Raw genomic sequence first — 14,172 nt, forward strand, 5'->3', positions numbered from 1 at the left:
CATTTTTGGGTGATCCTAATGCTAGGATTACAAATGTAGTCATTACAGTCACTGAGCAGCAACTGATGAAAGTGTTCACGAAGTTCAAAAATCACCTAGAAATGTATTTAGCAAGATAGTGGTTATGTTGAATTTTAATGAGAAGCATTAGTATTTAAAGTTTTAAATAATTAACCTTTCATATTTTTTGTTTTTATAAATTTGCAGCATTTATATTTTTGAAGTTATTAAAGCTTAAAACTAACAAAAGACTTGTGGTCTGTTCAGAAGTAATAGAAGATAATTTCAAAGAGCAATTGGGGGAAACTATGAAGAGTCTCTTGTGAAAGTAGGATTTGAGGAACCTTGAAGAAAGCCTGGGAAACTAAGAGACAGAGGGGAGGAGAGGGAAAGCATTCCAAGCATGGGAGGATAGCCAGTGCAAAGACACAGAGATGGGAGATGAAGATGTAAGGCCAGTTTAGCTGAAGCGTGGAGAATTTGGAGGTGAATAAAATATCAAGAAGGCTGGAACGTTAGGATTAGCCAAGTTGTGAAGGGCTTTAAATGCCAAATGAGGATATTATATTTGATCTGAGATGTACTAGGGAGCCATTAGAGTTCTTTTAGTGGTTAGGGGTGTGGTGGTGGGGTTATATGTGACACAGTCAGATATATGCTTTGGAAAAATCACTTTAGCAACTGAGAGAGGAGAGATTTGAAGCAGGGAGACCAATGAGAAGGCTAGTGTAGTAGTCTGGGACAGCAGTTCTCAAATTTTTTGTTCTCAAGACCCTTTTACACTCTTTATGAACCCCTCCACCTAAGAGCTTTTGCTTATGTGGGTGATATTTATTGTTAATCATGATATTAGACATTAAATTATCTTAATAGTATGAAAATAGTTCTGACCTCCTGAACCCCACTGAAAGAGTCCTCCAGAACCACTGGTCTAGGTAGAAGGTGATGAGGGTCTGAAATAGGATGGTAGCTGTATGAGTGGAGAGGAGACATAGACAAGAAAAGTTACAAAGGTAGAAGCAATACAGTTTGCCAGTATGTTGGCTATGGGGGTTGAATGAGGAAGCTAGAATGAGACCAAGGAAACAAGCCTAGTCGACTGGGCATGCCCTTGACAGTAATAGGGAGGTGCAGAAGAGGGAGGGTTTGGAGTGAAAGACGAGGAGTTGTGTTTTGGACACAACTTGAGTTTGATATTCCTACGTGACATTGACATATATTTGTTTATAGGAGTGGAGGGGTTTTTTGCTAGAAAAAACTGCAGGAAGGTTTTCTTTAAGTAATGTCGGTTTAAGTGGTATAAGAAGCTTCCAACTGAGAAATTCCCTCTACCAAAGTACCTCTGCATCAAGTTGCCTAGGGACCCTCATCTGTAAATAATCTGCCTACAATTACACAGCTAGTGTATGTTATGAGGTCATAGATGTAAAGCTGGAACAAACTGCGGAAGGTGTCACAGTCAACCCCTTCATTTTACATAGAAGAAAACTGAGGTTCATGGAGACACAGGTAGTGTCCAGGAAGACTTGAACCCCATTCGTCCTTCCTGTGAGGTGGATTTTTCTATGGACCATGCCACACATTCTTACTGTTAAACAATTATACTTCAATAAGCCATTTCATTTTATTTCAGTTGAACTTATAGGATTGTACTAATTTCCTTTTTATCTTAAAGAAACAATTTTGTTTAGTGGTTTTATAAAGAGTGTTGCTTGAAATCATCCGATGTGTATGTAACAGTGCCATGCCATCTTGCAGGAAATTTAGACTTCAATTAACACCTAAACTGGTTTAAAGAGTAATATATAATTAGTAATAGTAACATATATGTATGTACTGTGTACACACACACATAATATGTAATAAGAAGCTCTTACCATAGTGCTATATACACAGGGGCTTGAGAAATTCTTGTTGAATGAATGAAAGTTTCTTCCCATGATGTCCATTTCATTTATGGTATCTTTCTCTTAAAATGTTTCCCTGACAACATTAAATAGCAGGGGCCTTATTGAGGATAAAAACATATAGCCTTCATTTCCTTCAACAAAAATGAAGTTACAAAAATATCATCTATCCTATGTACGATCAGTTGCAATTGTTGCTTTGTGTTGTTTTGCTTCAGTTTTCAGGGAGAATAATTTTTGGTTTCTGTTTGTCTCCTACGTTAAAACAGTTTATCAGTTTTTTTTAATGTATAGGGGAAAAGTATCAAGGAAACCTAATAGAAGCAATGAATTTGAGGTGCAGAATGAGACATACTTCTAAACATGGCCGGTGGGAGAATTTATTTTGACTGCATATTTGTTAAAAGGGTTTTGTTTCACCCTCCATCCTCTTCTCCCGTGGAGGGAGAGAAAATACCTCTTTGTTGGTTAAAACATTAAATTTTTTAGAAGTCTAAGGGAGTGTTTACTTCCACCCTGCTGATGGTCTCCTTTCTAAGGAACAGTGGTGATAGTTGAATGATGTCACCAGGAGGTTTAAGGATGCAGAAGTTGTGAGAACTGCTTTTGCCATTGGTAAACTGTGTGGCCAACCTGGCTTCATTGGGATCTTGCCTCATCATGCTGTTACCCTCTGCTTTTTCTGAAGCTCATGGAATCTGAGGCACCACTGAGGAATGACAGGATTTGTAGGCACTCCAAAAGAGTGACAGCAGGCAGGAGCTTTTCCCTCCCAGAGGCTCTAGGTCAGCCTGCCTGATACATGTATAAGCCTCTGAGTACAATAGTAGGCCTGGAATCAACCTGTGCATTTACTCACTGCTGTTGTTGTACAAGTGGGTTACACTTAAAGGGGCTTGTCTTCTAGTCTTACAAGAAATTATTACAAAGCCAGTTGAAAAGCAACATCAGACATGAAATGGCAAGTAGGTTATAGGTAGAGGTGTTTCTGCATATAGACTAGAGCCTTGACCTGAAAACAGAAGTGGTCATGGAATCAGAAAACAAACATTTCCACTTTTTAGATTCATTCTTCAGAGAATGAATTTATAGATACTGATCGTCCATTAACTCATTTAATTTTATTTGTCTGATAAAAGTGTGTTTTGTGATGCTTACAGAGCCGAATCAATTGATACATTAAACTCATGGAGACCAGTTGCTAGGAAGGATTTGTTGCAATATCTTGAAGAAACATATGAATGCATTGCATAGAAGAGTGTAACTTTTTGGAGTGTTCTGATACATTTACCCAAAATGACTATTTGGTAATTTCCTACAAAATAGATCAAATAAACCTCTAAATTGCAGACTATTAACTAAAACAGTTCCTTTGTGGATTGTAATACAAATGAAAAGGTATAGGTTTGAAAAGTTTGCATTCTTGTAGCTAAGAATAAATGTTATTGTTTTCTGTATACTTGGAGATTCAGACTACATCAAACTTCCTTTTTGTTTTTACTTGTTACTGTCGCTTTCAGAAATGCATAAAAGGAAAATTTTAGTTAGTTGCTGATTTGATAAGCAGAAAATCTTTTTTAATTTTTCAGTGTTCTTTGATAAATTGTTGGCTGTCACATGAAAATTCATTTAGTAAAAATAGAGACTTCTTGCCAAATTGTATGCATTCAAGTATTACACCTTCACTAATGCTATTTATTCATTGTTATTGTTTGCCAGTCTCATAAAGCAAATTAGATTGACCTAGCTCATTTTTACAGTTCAGTTTGTCAGGGTGCAGGCAATGTTTTAAAATATTTTATTTAAGCTTTTTTGGAAGTCAGAGTTTTCTAAATGATGTTTTTGTAATATTTTTGCAGAGCGTACATCTTTTTATCAAAGTAGTTCACCAACCCTCAAGATAGAAAGCTCAAGACAGTAGGGGGAGAAAAGATAAAATATCCAGGCTCTCCCATCTTTAATCCATCTTTTCAGAGTTGCAACATGGCTATTCCTTTTTTAAAAATTCATATATTTGTTTATATATAACTAATATTTCTCAATATAATTCTCTTCTGTCCCAGATAGCCATACCTTTGAACAAAGTATAAAAAAGAAAAAAGAAAAAAAATCAACAAAATTAAAGAGCGCCTAAAATTTCTTATATTTTATGCAGTCTTGTTCCCTTACATCTGCAGAGAAGTGGAGAGTGGGGGAAGGTACTTTCTCATATCTTTCCTTTGGGGCCAAGCTTAGTGATTATAATTTCATGGCATTCGGTTTAGATTATTTTGCTATTATTTTCTCCATTTACATTATTTTAATCATTCTACATGTTGTTTTCCTGTTTAGGCTTACTTTATTTTGTATCAGTTCACATAAATATTTTCTTGGTTTTCTGTATTTATCATATTCCTTGGTTTTAGGTAATGTATTTCAATACATTTATGTAACCCAGTTTGCTTAGCTATTCCCTAATTGATGAGCATCTACTTTGTTTCTAGTTCTTTGCTACTACAAAGTTTTGTCGTTTTTATAGCCACGACATATCTAACTTACATGAGTCCTCTTCTTCACTCACAGAGCCACCAGCCTAGTTCAGGTTGTCATCACCTCTTGCCTAGGAGGTTTCCAGTTTTATCTCCTTGCCTCAGGTTTCTCCCCATTCCAGTCGATCCTGAACACAGCTGCCAAAATAGTTTTCGTAACATTCAGGTCTGACCACATTAACTCCCTAATTAATAAATTCCAGTAGCTTCTTATTAGCGGACTTTATAAAGTTGTTGTTGTTGTTTTAAACATTTAAAGGCCTTTACAACCTCTCTCCTTTTTCCTTTTCCAGGCTTCTTACACTTTTGTCCTTTCTTCACTTGTTGTTCAACCCTTACTGGTCTAATGAGCAGTCCACATTCACATAGAAAAGACTTCATCTTCCATGTTTGCATGCCTTTGCTGTCAAGGGACAAGGCTGTCCCTTGTGCCTAGAAGGCATTCCCTCCTCACTTCTGCTTCTTGGAATCTCAGTTTTATTCAGGACTCAGCCCACAGGCCACTTTCTTCAAGAAGCCTTCCCAGGTCCTCTCAGCTGCTAGGACACTTGCCCCTGCTCCTCCCTTACCTACTTTGTATTCATTTTGTATTTATTGTTTATGTGTGTCATGTTTCATATGTACACACATACATAAGCCTCTCGCATTAGACTGTAAGCTCCTTGAGGGAAGGGACTGTCTTTCTACTTGTATTTGAATTCCCAGTGTTTAGCACAGCACCAGGCTCAGAGTAAGTGCTTCTCTATAACAGAGATTTTAAACTTTTTTATGTGTTATAGCTCCCTTTGACAGTCTGATGAAGCATACGGACCCTTTCTCAGAATAAAAATTTAACAAAACCCTTTTAATTAAGGGAATGCTAAATTTCACTTCGAGGTTAGTGAAAATAAAAATACACTTGTTTTTACATCTCATTTGCAGTCTGTGTCACGACCATCTCTGTGATGCGTCTCCTGGCCACTGAGTTTTTACTCTAGAGTAAGCTCTCATTACCTTTTCTCTGGTTCCTTTCAATAGCTTTTTTTTCTTTTAAATTTTCTTTTAAAATTATGTACTTAAATACTCTCCCCATGAGCATTCCATTTACGTGGTGGAATATAAGAAACAATTCATGGCAAAGAGATTCAGGCTTGTTAGAGGTTCCTCTAAAGCTACCACCTGTAGGATGACTTTTAAATACACAAAAGAATGACTTTACAATTGTATTTTGAATAGGGCTCACATGACCACCAAGAGACCTAGGTTTGCATGTGATTTTTTTTTGACACTGAAATATTTTCTTTCATTGGTTATATTTTCATGTGCTATCCAAGGTGCTTCAGTAAACTGAACTACAGCAAATAACCTTTATAGTCTTAACATGTTGGATATACAGTGGGTAAACATGTCCTGTTCCTCAACACACATAGCTTTACTTTCTGCCCCTTTATCTCTTGGCACCATAACTTCTGAAAGTATTTGCTGTTTTCTAGAATTAAAATTTAAAATAATACAAAAAGTTCAGTGGGTAAGATTGCAAGGTTATAAAATGAATATAAGAATATAAGAAAAGTATAGATTTCTTCAGTGGTACAGAAGATTGTGTTAAAACAGCACCTGAAAAGTTCCTAGAAAATTATATGAAAGAGAATATCCCTGTCTAACAGATGAATAGTGAGAGAAATGGAGGTTGTTACCTGCCACATTAATTCGTGGAGTTTATCATGGATCCAGGCTTCAGCATCAAAGTTTCTGTTTAGAATTTCTAAAGATATTTAAGTCTCTTTTTTGTTCTCTGCCTGAGAGGAATAAGCAATCATACCAGTTCTCTCATATGAATGACTGAAGAGGAAGAAGTGCAATTATCCCTCAATAAAACACATTAAAAGTTCTATAGGTTATGTCTAATATACCTGCTTTTTCAAGGTTCAAGAGTTCCACAGTCAGTACTGAGAGATGACATATAGGATGTTGTCTTGTATGTAGCTGGGGTTTTTCAAATGAAATTTTTTTTGAGGTTTTTATTTTTTTTTAATTTTTTTTAATATAAATTTGTTTATTTTTAGTTTTCAACATTCACTTCCACAAGTTTTTGAGTTCCAAATTTTCACCCCATCTCACCCCTTCCCCCACCCCAAGATGGCATGCATTCTGAATATCCCTTCCCCTAGTCTGTCCTCTCTTCTATCTCTCTCCCCTTCTCTTATCCCCTTCCCCTTCTACTTTCCTGTAGGGCAGGACAGACTTCTGTACCCCATTTCCTATATTTCTTATTTGCCAGTAGCATGTGAAAACATTTTTTTAAACATATGTTTTTAAAACTTTAGGTTTCAAATTTTCTCTCTTCCTCCCTCCCCACCCACCCTCATTGAAAAGGCAAACAACTCAATATAGGTTGTACATGTGCAGTTATACAAAACACGTCCATAGTAGACATGTTGTAAAAACTAACTCTATTTCCCTTAATCCTATCCTGCCCTCCCATTTATTCTATTCTTTCTTTTGACCCTGTCCCTCCTCAGAAGTATTTCTTCTGATTACCCCTTTCCCAATCTGCCCTCCTCTCTATCATCCCCCTGCTCTCTTCTCCCCTTCTCCCCCTATTTTCCTGTAGGGTAAGACAGATTTCCATACCCAATTGAATGTGTACGTTATTCCCTCCTATGAGAATAAGATTCACTCATTCCCTCTCTCTTTCCCCTGTTTCCCCTCCACTGTAAGAGACTTTTCTTTTCTGTTTTTTTTTGTGAGATAATTTACCCCATTCTACCTCTCCCTTTCTTTTTCTAGTATAATCCTCTCTCATCCCTTAATTTTATTCTCCAGATATGACCCCTTAATCTTCAACTCACCCTGTGCTTCCTCTATCTTCTATCTATCTATCTTCTATCTATCTATCTATCTATCTATCTATCTATCTATCCTATATATATATATACATACATATAATTTTTCCTCAACTACCCTAATACTGACAAAGGTCTCATGAGTTATAAATATCATCTTTCCATGCAGGAATGTAAACAGTTCAACCTTAATAAGTCTCTTATGATTTCTCTTTCCTGTTTACCTCTTCATGTTCCACTTGAGTCCTGTATTTGAAAGTCAAATTTTCTATTCAGCTCTGGCCTTTTCATCAGAATGCTTGAAAGTCCTCTATTTCACTGAATGACCATTTTTTCCCCTGAAGGATTATACTCAGTTTTGCTGGGTAGGTGATTCTTGGTTGTAATCCTATCTCCTTTGCCCTCCGGAATATTATATTCCATGCCCTGCAGTCCTTTAATGTAGAAGCTGCTAAATCTTGTGTTATCCTGATTGTGTTTCCACAGTACTTGAATTGTTTCCTTCTGGCAGCTTGTAATATTTTCTCCTTGACCTGGGAACTCTGGAATTTGGCTATAATATTCCTAGGAGTTTTCCTTTGGGGATCTCTTTCAGGAGGAGATCTGTGGATTCTTTCAATTTCTATTTTGCCCTCTGGTTCTAATATATCAGGGCAGTTTTCCTTGATAATTTCTTGAAAGATGATGTCTAGGCTCTTTTTTTGATCATGGCTTTCAGATAGTCCAATAATTTTTAAATTCTCTCTCCTGGATCTATTTTCCAGGTCAGTTGTTTTTCCAATGAGATATTTCACATTGTTTTCTAATTTTTCATTCTTTTGGATTTTTTTTACAGTGTCTTGATTTCTCATAAAGTCACTATCTTCCAATTGCTCTATTCTAATTTTTAAGGAAGTATTTTCTTCAGTAATCTTTTGGACTTCCTTTTCCATTTGGCCAATTTTTTTTTAGGGCATTTTCTCCTCATTGGCTTTTTGGACCTCTTTTGCCATTTGGGTTAGGCTATTTTTTAAGGTGTTATTTTCTTCAGTATTTTTTGGGTCTCCTTTAGCAAGCTGTTGACTTGTTTTTCATGATTTTCTTGCATCACTCTCATTTCTCTTCCCAGTTTTTCCTCTACTTCTCTTACTTGCTTCTCAAAATCCCTTTTGAGCTCTTCCAAGGCCTGGGACTGATTCATATTTTTCTTGGAGGCTTTGGATGTAGGAGCTTTGACTTTCTTGTCTTCTTCTGGTTGTATTTGATTTCTTTTTCACCAAAGTAAGATAATATAGTCTGACTCTTTTTGCCTGCTTGCTCATGATCCCGGCCAGTTACTTGAGTTTTAAACTCTGTGTTAGGGTAAGAGTCTGCTTCCAGTGTGGAGAGTATACTGTCCCAAGCTTCGGGGGTTTGTACAGCTGTTTTCAGAGATACTTGTAGGGACCTGTAAATTTTCAGTTCTTCCAAGGTGGTATGATAAGGGGCGAGGTGTTTACTCCTTTCCTGGCCTGTGACCACAAGTATTCCTTTCTGTCCTGTAATTGTGAGGAGGGGTTTTGTCTCCACAGCCCCTACAAGCTCCACCGCACCAGCGCTTCTCACCCCAGCACCACCGCCCAGAACTGTGACCCAGATCCAAACATGGGCAGAGCAAGAGATTCCTGCCTCAGCAGTGGCAAAGAGATCCCTGCAATCCCTCTCTGATCAGCCACTGGATCCCCCCTCAGTCTGTGGGCTGGAAGCTCAGGAAGCAGCTGCCCCCCCCCCCCCAAGCGCTTTTGGGGAATGAAGCTGAGATCCAGCCTTCCTCTCTCAGCACCGACAGAAACAGACTTTTCCCACTGACCTTCGAAGTTGTCTTTAGCATTAGTGGATTGAGGAGTCTGGAAATCTCCACAGCTGCCCGAGATTCAGTCCTCTGAGGCCTGCTCCAGGTTAGCTGCAGCCTGTGCTCCCATGCTGTGCTGAGCTCCCAGCCCAGTGTGATACACCTTTGTGGTCAATCATCCAGGTTGTCTTGGGCTGGAAATTTGTTTAACTCTGTCTTTTTGTGGGTTCTGCTGCTTCAGAATTTGTTTAGAGCCATTTTTTATGAGTATTTGGAGGGGTTTGGAGGAGAACTCAAGCAAGTCACTGCTTTCACTCTGCCATCTTGGCTCTGCCCCCTTCATTTATTATTTCTTGAAACATATCCAGGCTTTTTTTTTTAACCAGGTTTTTTCAGGAAATCCAATGATTCTTTTTTTTTTTCCTTTAGGAGTTGGGGTAAAGTGACTTGCCCGGGGTCACAGAGCTAGTAAGTGTCAAGTGTTTGGTCTGAGGTCAGATTTGAACTCAGGTCCTCCTCAGTGATTCTTAAATTATCTTTTTCTGACCTGTTTTTTTTTATATTAGATATTCCATTTTTTCAAGTTTTAATTTTCTTCTAACATTTATTTTAGTCTCATTGCTGAGTCATTAATTTCTGTTAGGTCTCTTCTTATTTTCAGAGATTTCATTTTTTAGCTAAGTTTTGCCAGTTTCTCTTCTAAGCTATTTATTCTTCTTCCTCTCTCTTCCAGAGCTTTCATTTCATTTTAAAATTCATGCTTCATTTCTTCTGAGATATTCGTGTAGTCTAATTCATCCTCCATTAAGCTGCTAAAATGATTTTCCTGAGGTATAGATTTGACTCTATCAACCCCTATCCATTCAATAAACTCCAGTAGCTCCCTCTTATCTCTACCATGTAATTAAAATTCCTTTATTTGACATTTAACGCTCTTTACAACCTGGAGCCTTCCTAGCTGTTTTCTTTTCCAACACTTTGCTAAATGTGTTATCAGAAGTAAGCCAAACTGGCCTCCTCATTAGTCCCTCTACATAACATTTCAATTCCCATCTCTTTGGGCCTATCCTTCATGCCTAGAAAATATCCTCTCCTCCCCTTATCCTTGGAATCCGTGGCTTTGTCCACGTTGTGCTCGTGTGCTACCTCTTTCAAGAGGTTTTTCTTGAGTCCCTGACTTGTTAGTCTTTTACCTCCCAAATCATAAAAGCTAGATTACTATCTATTCTTTCATGTGTATCTTGTATTTACTTATTTGTGAACGTGATATATGCCATTATTAGAATGTCAGCTCCCTAAAAGAAAGGGATGATCTTGCTTTTGTATTTGAACCCGTAGGGCCTAGCATATGTTAGCCACTTAAATGCATTTTTGACCAATTAGTGTTTCTCTTCATATTATAACTTGTCATTACATAGATTTCAACATACATCTTGCTTTATAAGGTAGGCTTAGTAATGCCCCCCTACACTGGTGCTATAAAGTACCTCATCGATTTGCACAGATGTGTATGTCACTTATTCTCACCCATACAGGGCAATAAATTGAGCCAGATGCACCCCCAAATACCCGTGTACTGATGGGCAAGATGATCCTGTGTTCTGTGTGCTTGATCATAAGGTTTATATCTGGCTCCAAGGACTCATTACTAAAAGGGCATTATCTAGCTTATGTAAGATTAGAGTGATAGTTGTGTTGCCGTGGCATTTCTTTCAGATGTCAGGTGACTATCATTGCTCCTCTCCCCATTAAAATCTTTGTTACTTAGTATAAGAACTATTTTTCCTTTGGGTCTATAGGTATCTTATACGAGGCAGGGGGGTTGTTTTTTGTTTGTTTTTTTGTTTTATTTTGCAATGTAGTGCTCATATACTCTTGAATTTTAGGAAGCACAGTCAATCAGTAAGCATTTATTAAGCACCTCTCTATGCTAAGCCCTATGCTAGACATGGGATACAAAGACAAAAGTGAAAATAATATGTGCCTTAAAGAAACTTAAAATGTAGCAAGGGGGTCATGTACATACAGAGGCATGTACAAAACAGATAAAGTGACTTGGGAGGGAAAGGTACTAGTAGCTGGGAAAATCAAGGAGAAGCTTCGTATACATGGTGGCCTAGAGTTGAGCCTCAAAGGAAATAAAAGGTTCTGACAAATGAAGATTAGGGAGTCTTGCCTGCCAGTGTAGAGGCATAATCTTCTGTATGAGGAGCATCGGTGGCTTGGCTGCAGAGTATGCGGAGGGGGGTAATATTGCAGTAAGGTTATAAAGGTAGGCCGGGGCTAGATTAAGAAGGCCTTATCGAGAAAATCCTTAACAGTGTTACACTCTTGTAGGAAACTAGTTATTTTGGCAACAGTGTAGACTTCTAGGCCTCAAGAGTACTACTGAATGCATGGTTATTGTAATTTGCCAAATGATAATATTAATGATCTGGCAGGATTAATGCTTCTTTCAAGATTTCTTATTTACTCCTAGAGACTAGTTACATACTGGGAGAATTTAGTTGATAATAAATGTAGTTCTACCAAAGAACCAGGAAGAATGTATGACCTCATTTAAAATTAGTGATCCACTATTCAAAAACAATAAAAAACTCTTATAAAGCACATAATATCCTAATAAAGATTTGTTGAACTGAATACAGCCACTCTTTCACAGATTTTGGTCTCTTTATAGTCCACACCTGTTCATGTATGTATATTGTATGGTATAGTAGAAAGAGCACTGAGCTTAGAATCAGAAGACATGGCTTTCTAGTCGAGTATGATTGACTTCTTAGGCAAATCAATTATTTTCTTTTTGCCTTAGTTTTTCATCTGTAAAATGGGGACAGTAATGTATGCTCTGTTTTTATGACAACGGGGTAGTAAATGTGAAAATAGTTGGTAAGAAGAGTATTATATACATGTGAGACGTTATAAAAAAATTTCTAGTGCATCTTTCTCAGTGTACTTTGAAAAGCATACAGCGCTTGTTATCCTTTTTTCATTACCATCAGGGTTTTGCCATGCTATTTAGTTTGCTTTTAGATGGATAAGAAGACAAGGCATGGGAATATGAAAAATCTTACCAAATGACATAACCTTTTCCATCCACTCAAAAGTCAAACTAAAGACTCTGTAGGCTTGAGGGTTTTTTGGCTTGCTTTTTACAGTATTAATGTTGAGAAAAACATCTTTATGAGATTATTGAGGCTATGTACTTTGTTTTATCTTTTATTTGTAATGAATAGTTTTATTTTTTCCAGTTACAAAAATGTCAGTTACACTGATGAATTTTAGAATGCCTTAATGTAAAATGCTCATATTTATTTAAAGAATACTTTTTCTTGTTTTGTTTTTTTTTCTTGGCAGCAACTTGAATTAGTAGAACCTAGTGGTTGGATTCACGTTCCTTTAACTGATTCTCATAAGAAGCCAATTCGAACATTCATGATACAGATTGCTGTTCTAGCCAATCACCAGAATGGAAGAGACACTCATATGCGACAAATTAAAGTATATACTCCTGTGGAAGAGAGCTCCATTGGTAAATTTCCTAGATGTACAACTATTGATTTCATGATGTACCGTTCAATAAGGTGAATCTTTTTAAAAATTTAAATGGGAAACTAATAATGTGAAGTCTTTATTTTTCCTTCTTATTGATACTGTTTAAGGTATCTTCCAGTGGAGGAAAGGGTAGAGAATAAAAATGGTTAATTGTATTGTGTAATCTTACATGGTTTTTTGTTGTTCTTGTTTCACTTTAATAAATAATTTAAATACTTTTTGAGTTGTACTTTCTTTTCTCATGTCCATTAACTTCATTTTGGATTTCTATAAACTTTACTTTTGAAACATTTTATATTTTTAAAAATGTATACAAAAAGCCACATTTGTCTTCTGTTAGAAGTGTAATTGAAGAAAAAACTTTGAGGGAATTTTTGTTTGCTTGTTTTTTCTTTCTTTTGAAAAAAAAATACAACTAACTTACCAGGTGATTACTTCATGCAGTGGTTATACATAAGGGTATTTCATTGACTTTACTACAAGTTTGGGATAAAATCCAAAAATGTGTCCTGTTAATAGGTATGGTCTTTAATAGGTCATAGCTATTACCTTTTCTTCTTGCCCAAAGGAAGTTTATTCTTTTAATAAGATCGATTTTTTAGCTGTTATAAGTTTTTAAAAGGGACTCCATTGTGGTAAAAGGCATGTTTTACTTTTGCGGAAAAGGTTATTATTTTAACTTGTTTAAGTGGGTTTCACCCTTCTGCATAATTGGAACTGTAGTAATAATTTAGCAAAAGGAAGTGAACATTTATGAAACTATTCCATATGGTCCTCTTATTAAATTTGTATTCCATATGGTCCTGTAACTATAGCCTGGTATATAATGAAAGTGTTTCACATGTGACTGGCATTACAAAGAGTATGCAAAACACATTCCTTTACTTCCTAGAATGATCCTCTATCATATAAAGTAGAAATATAAATTTGAAAAGAAGAATAAAACTTAACTTACTTGCCTCACTACTACCTGCTTATTTGGCATTTGATCCAAAGGTGAGCCCACAAATATGAAAAATGGTTAAGGACTGGGACATTAAAAGATAATGGGGCAGAGTCATTCTGTAGCAACCCTTCACCCTTAAGTACTGAAATGGGACGGGGGGGAACTGGACTGCCAATCGGTGGTACTCTCTTAGCTTGTGGGAAGTGGGCAGGTTCAGTCTAATTGTCATCTTAAAATGTAGTAAAGTGAATTTTGCTGTATTTCTTCATGTTTGTCTTTGTATGGCATGAAAATTAAGAACTGTAAGCTGACAGATAACAAAAGAAATCAGACATACACTCCTGTGCGATTCATTTTAGTCTTCTGTTAAGTTCATGAGAATTACCCAGCAACATTTTAGTACCCACCTTAGTATGAGCCTGAAAAAGACACATAAAGGGAAGTCTTCAATAAATGGTAGCTGAATGAAGTGACTCCGGTGTTATTCAGGTTGTTGCTTTCCTGTAATTGAAAAGGTTTCAGTTACTTATTGGTCTGGCCTGTGCCTTCCCCAGATGTCTCCTCCCCTTCACTCTCCCCACACCCACCAGCAGTAGTAGTA

At 36.8% G+C, this 14,172-nt stretch overlaps 1 protein-coding gene across 1 annotated transcript in view; it reads left to right on the forward strand.

Moving 5' to 3' along the window:
• The window catches only part of ANAPC10 (anaphase promoting complex subunit 10), a 120,861-nt gene extending 108,018 nt beyond the window's left edge, over window positions 1-12,843 (forward strand). Inside the window, exon 5 of the mRNA XM_020978287.2 lies at window positions 12,428-12,843. Within this exon, the coding sequence (XP_020833946.1) occupies window positions 12,428-12,658 (231 nt within the window). The 3' untranslated portion in view covers window positions 12,659-12,843. The remainder of the gene's footprint in view (window positions 1-12,427) is intronic.
• Window positions 12,844-14,172: the final 1,329 nt, after the last annotated feature.

The sequence above is a fragment of the Phascolarctos cinereus genome, unplaced genomic scaffold (genome assembly GCF_003287225.1).
Source record: "Phascolarctos cinereus isolate Bilbo 61053 unplaced genomic scaffold, phaCin_HiC Scaffold_9;HRSCAF=440, whole genome shotgun sequence".
NCBI classification, from domain to species: Eukaryota; Metazoa; Chordata; class Mammalia; order Diprotodontia; family Phascolarctidae; genus Phascolarctos; species Phascolarctos cinereus.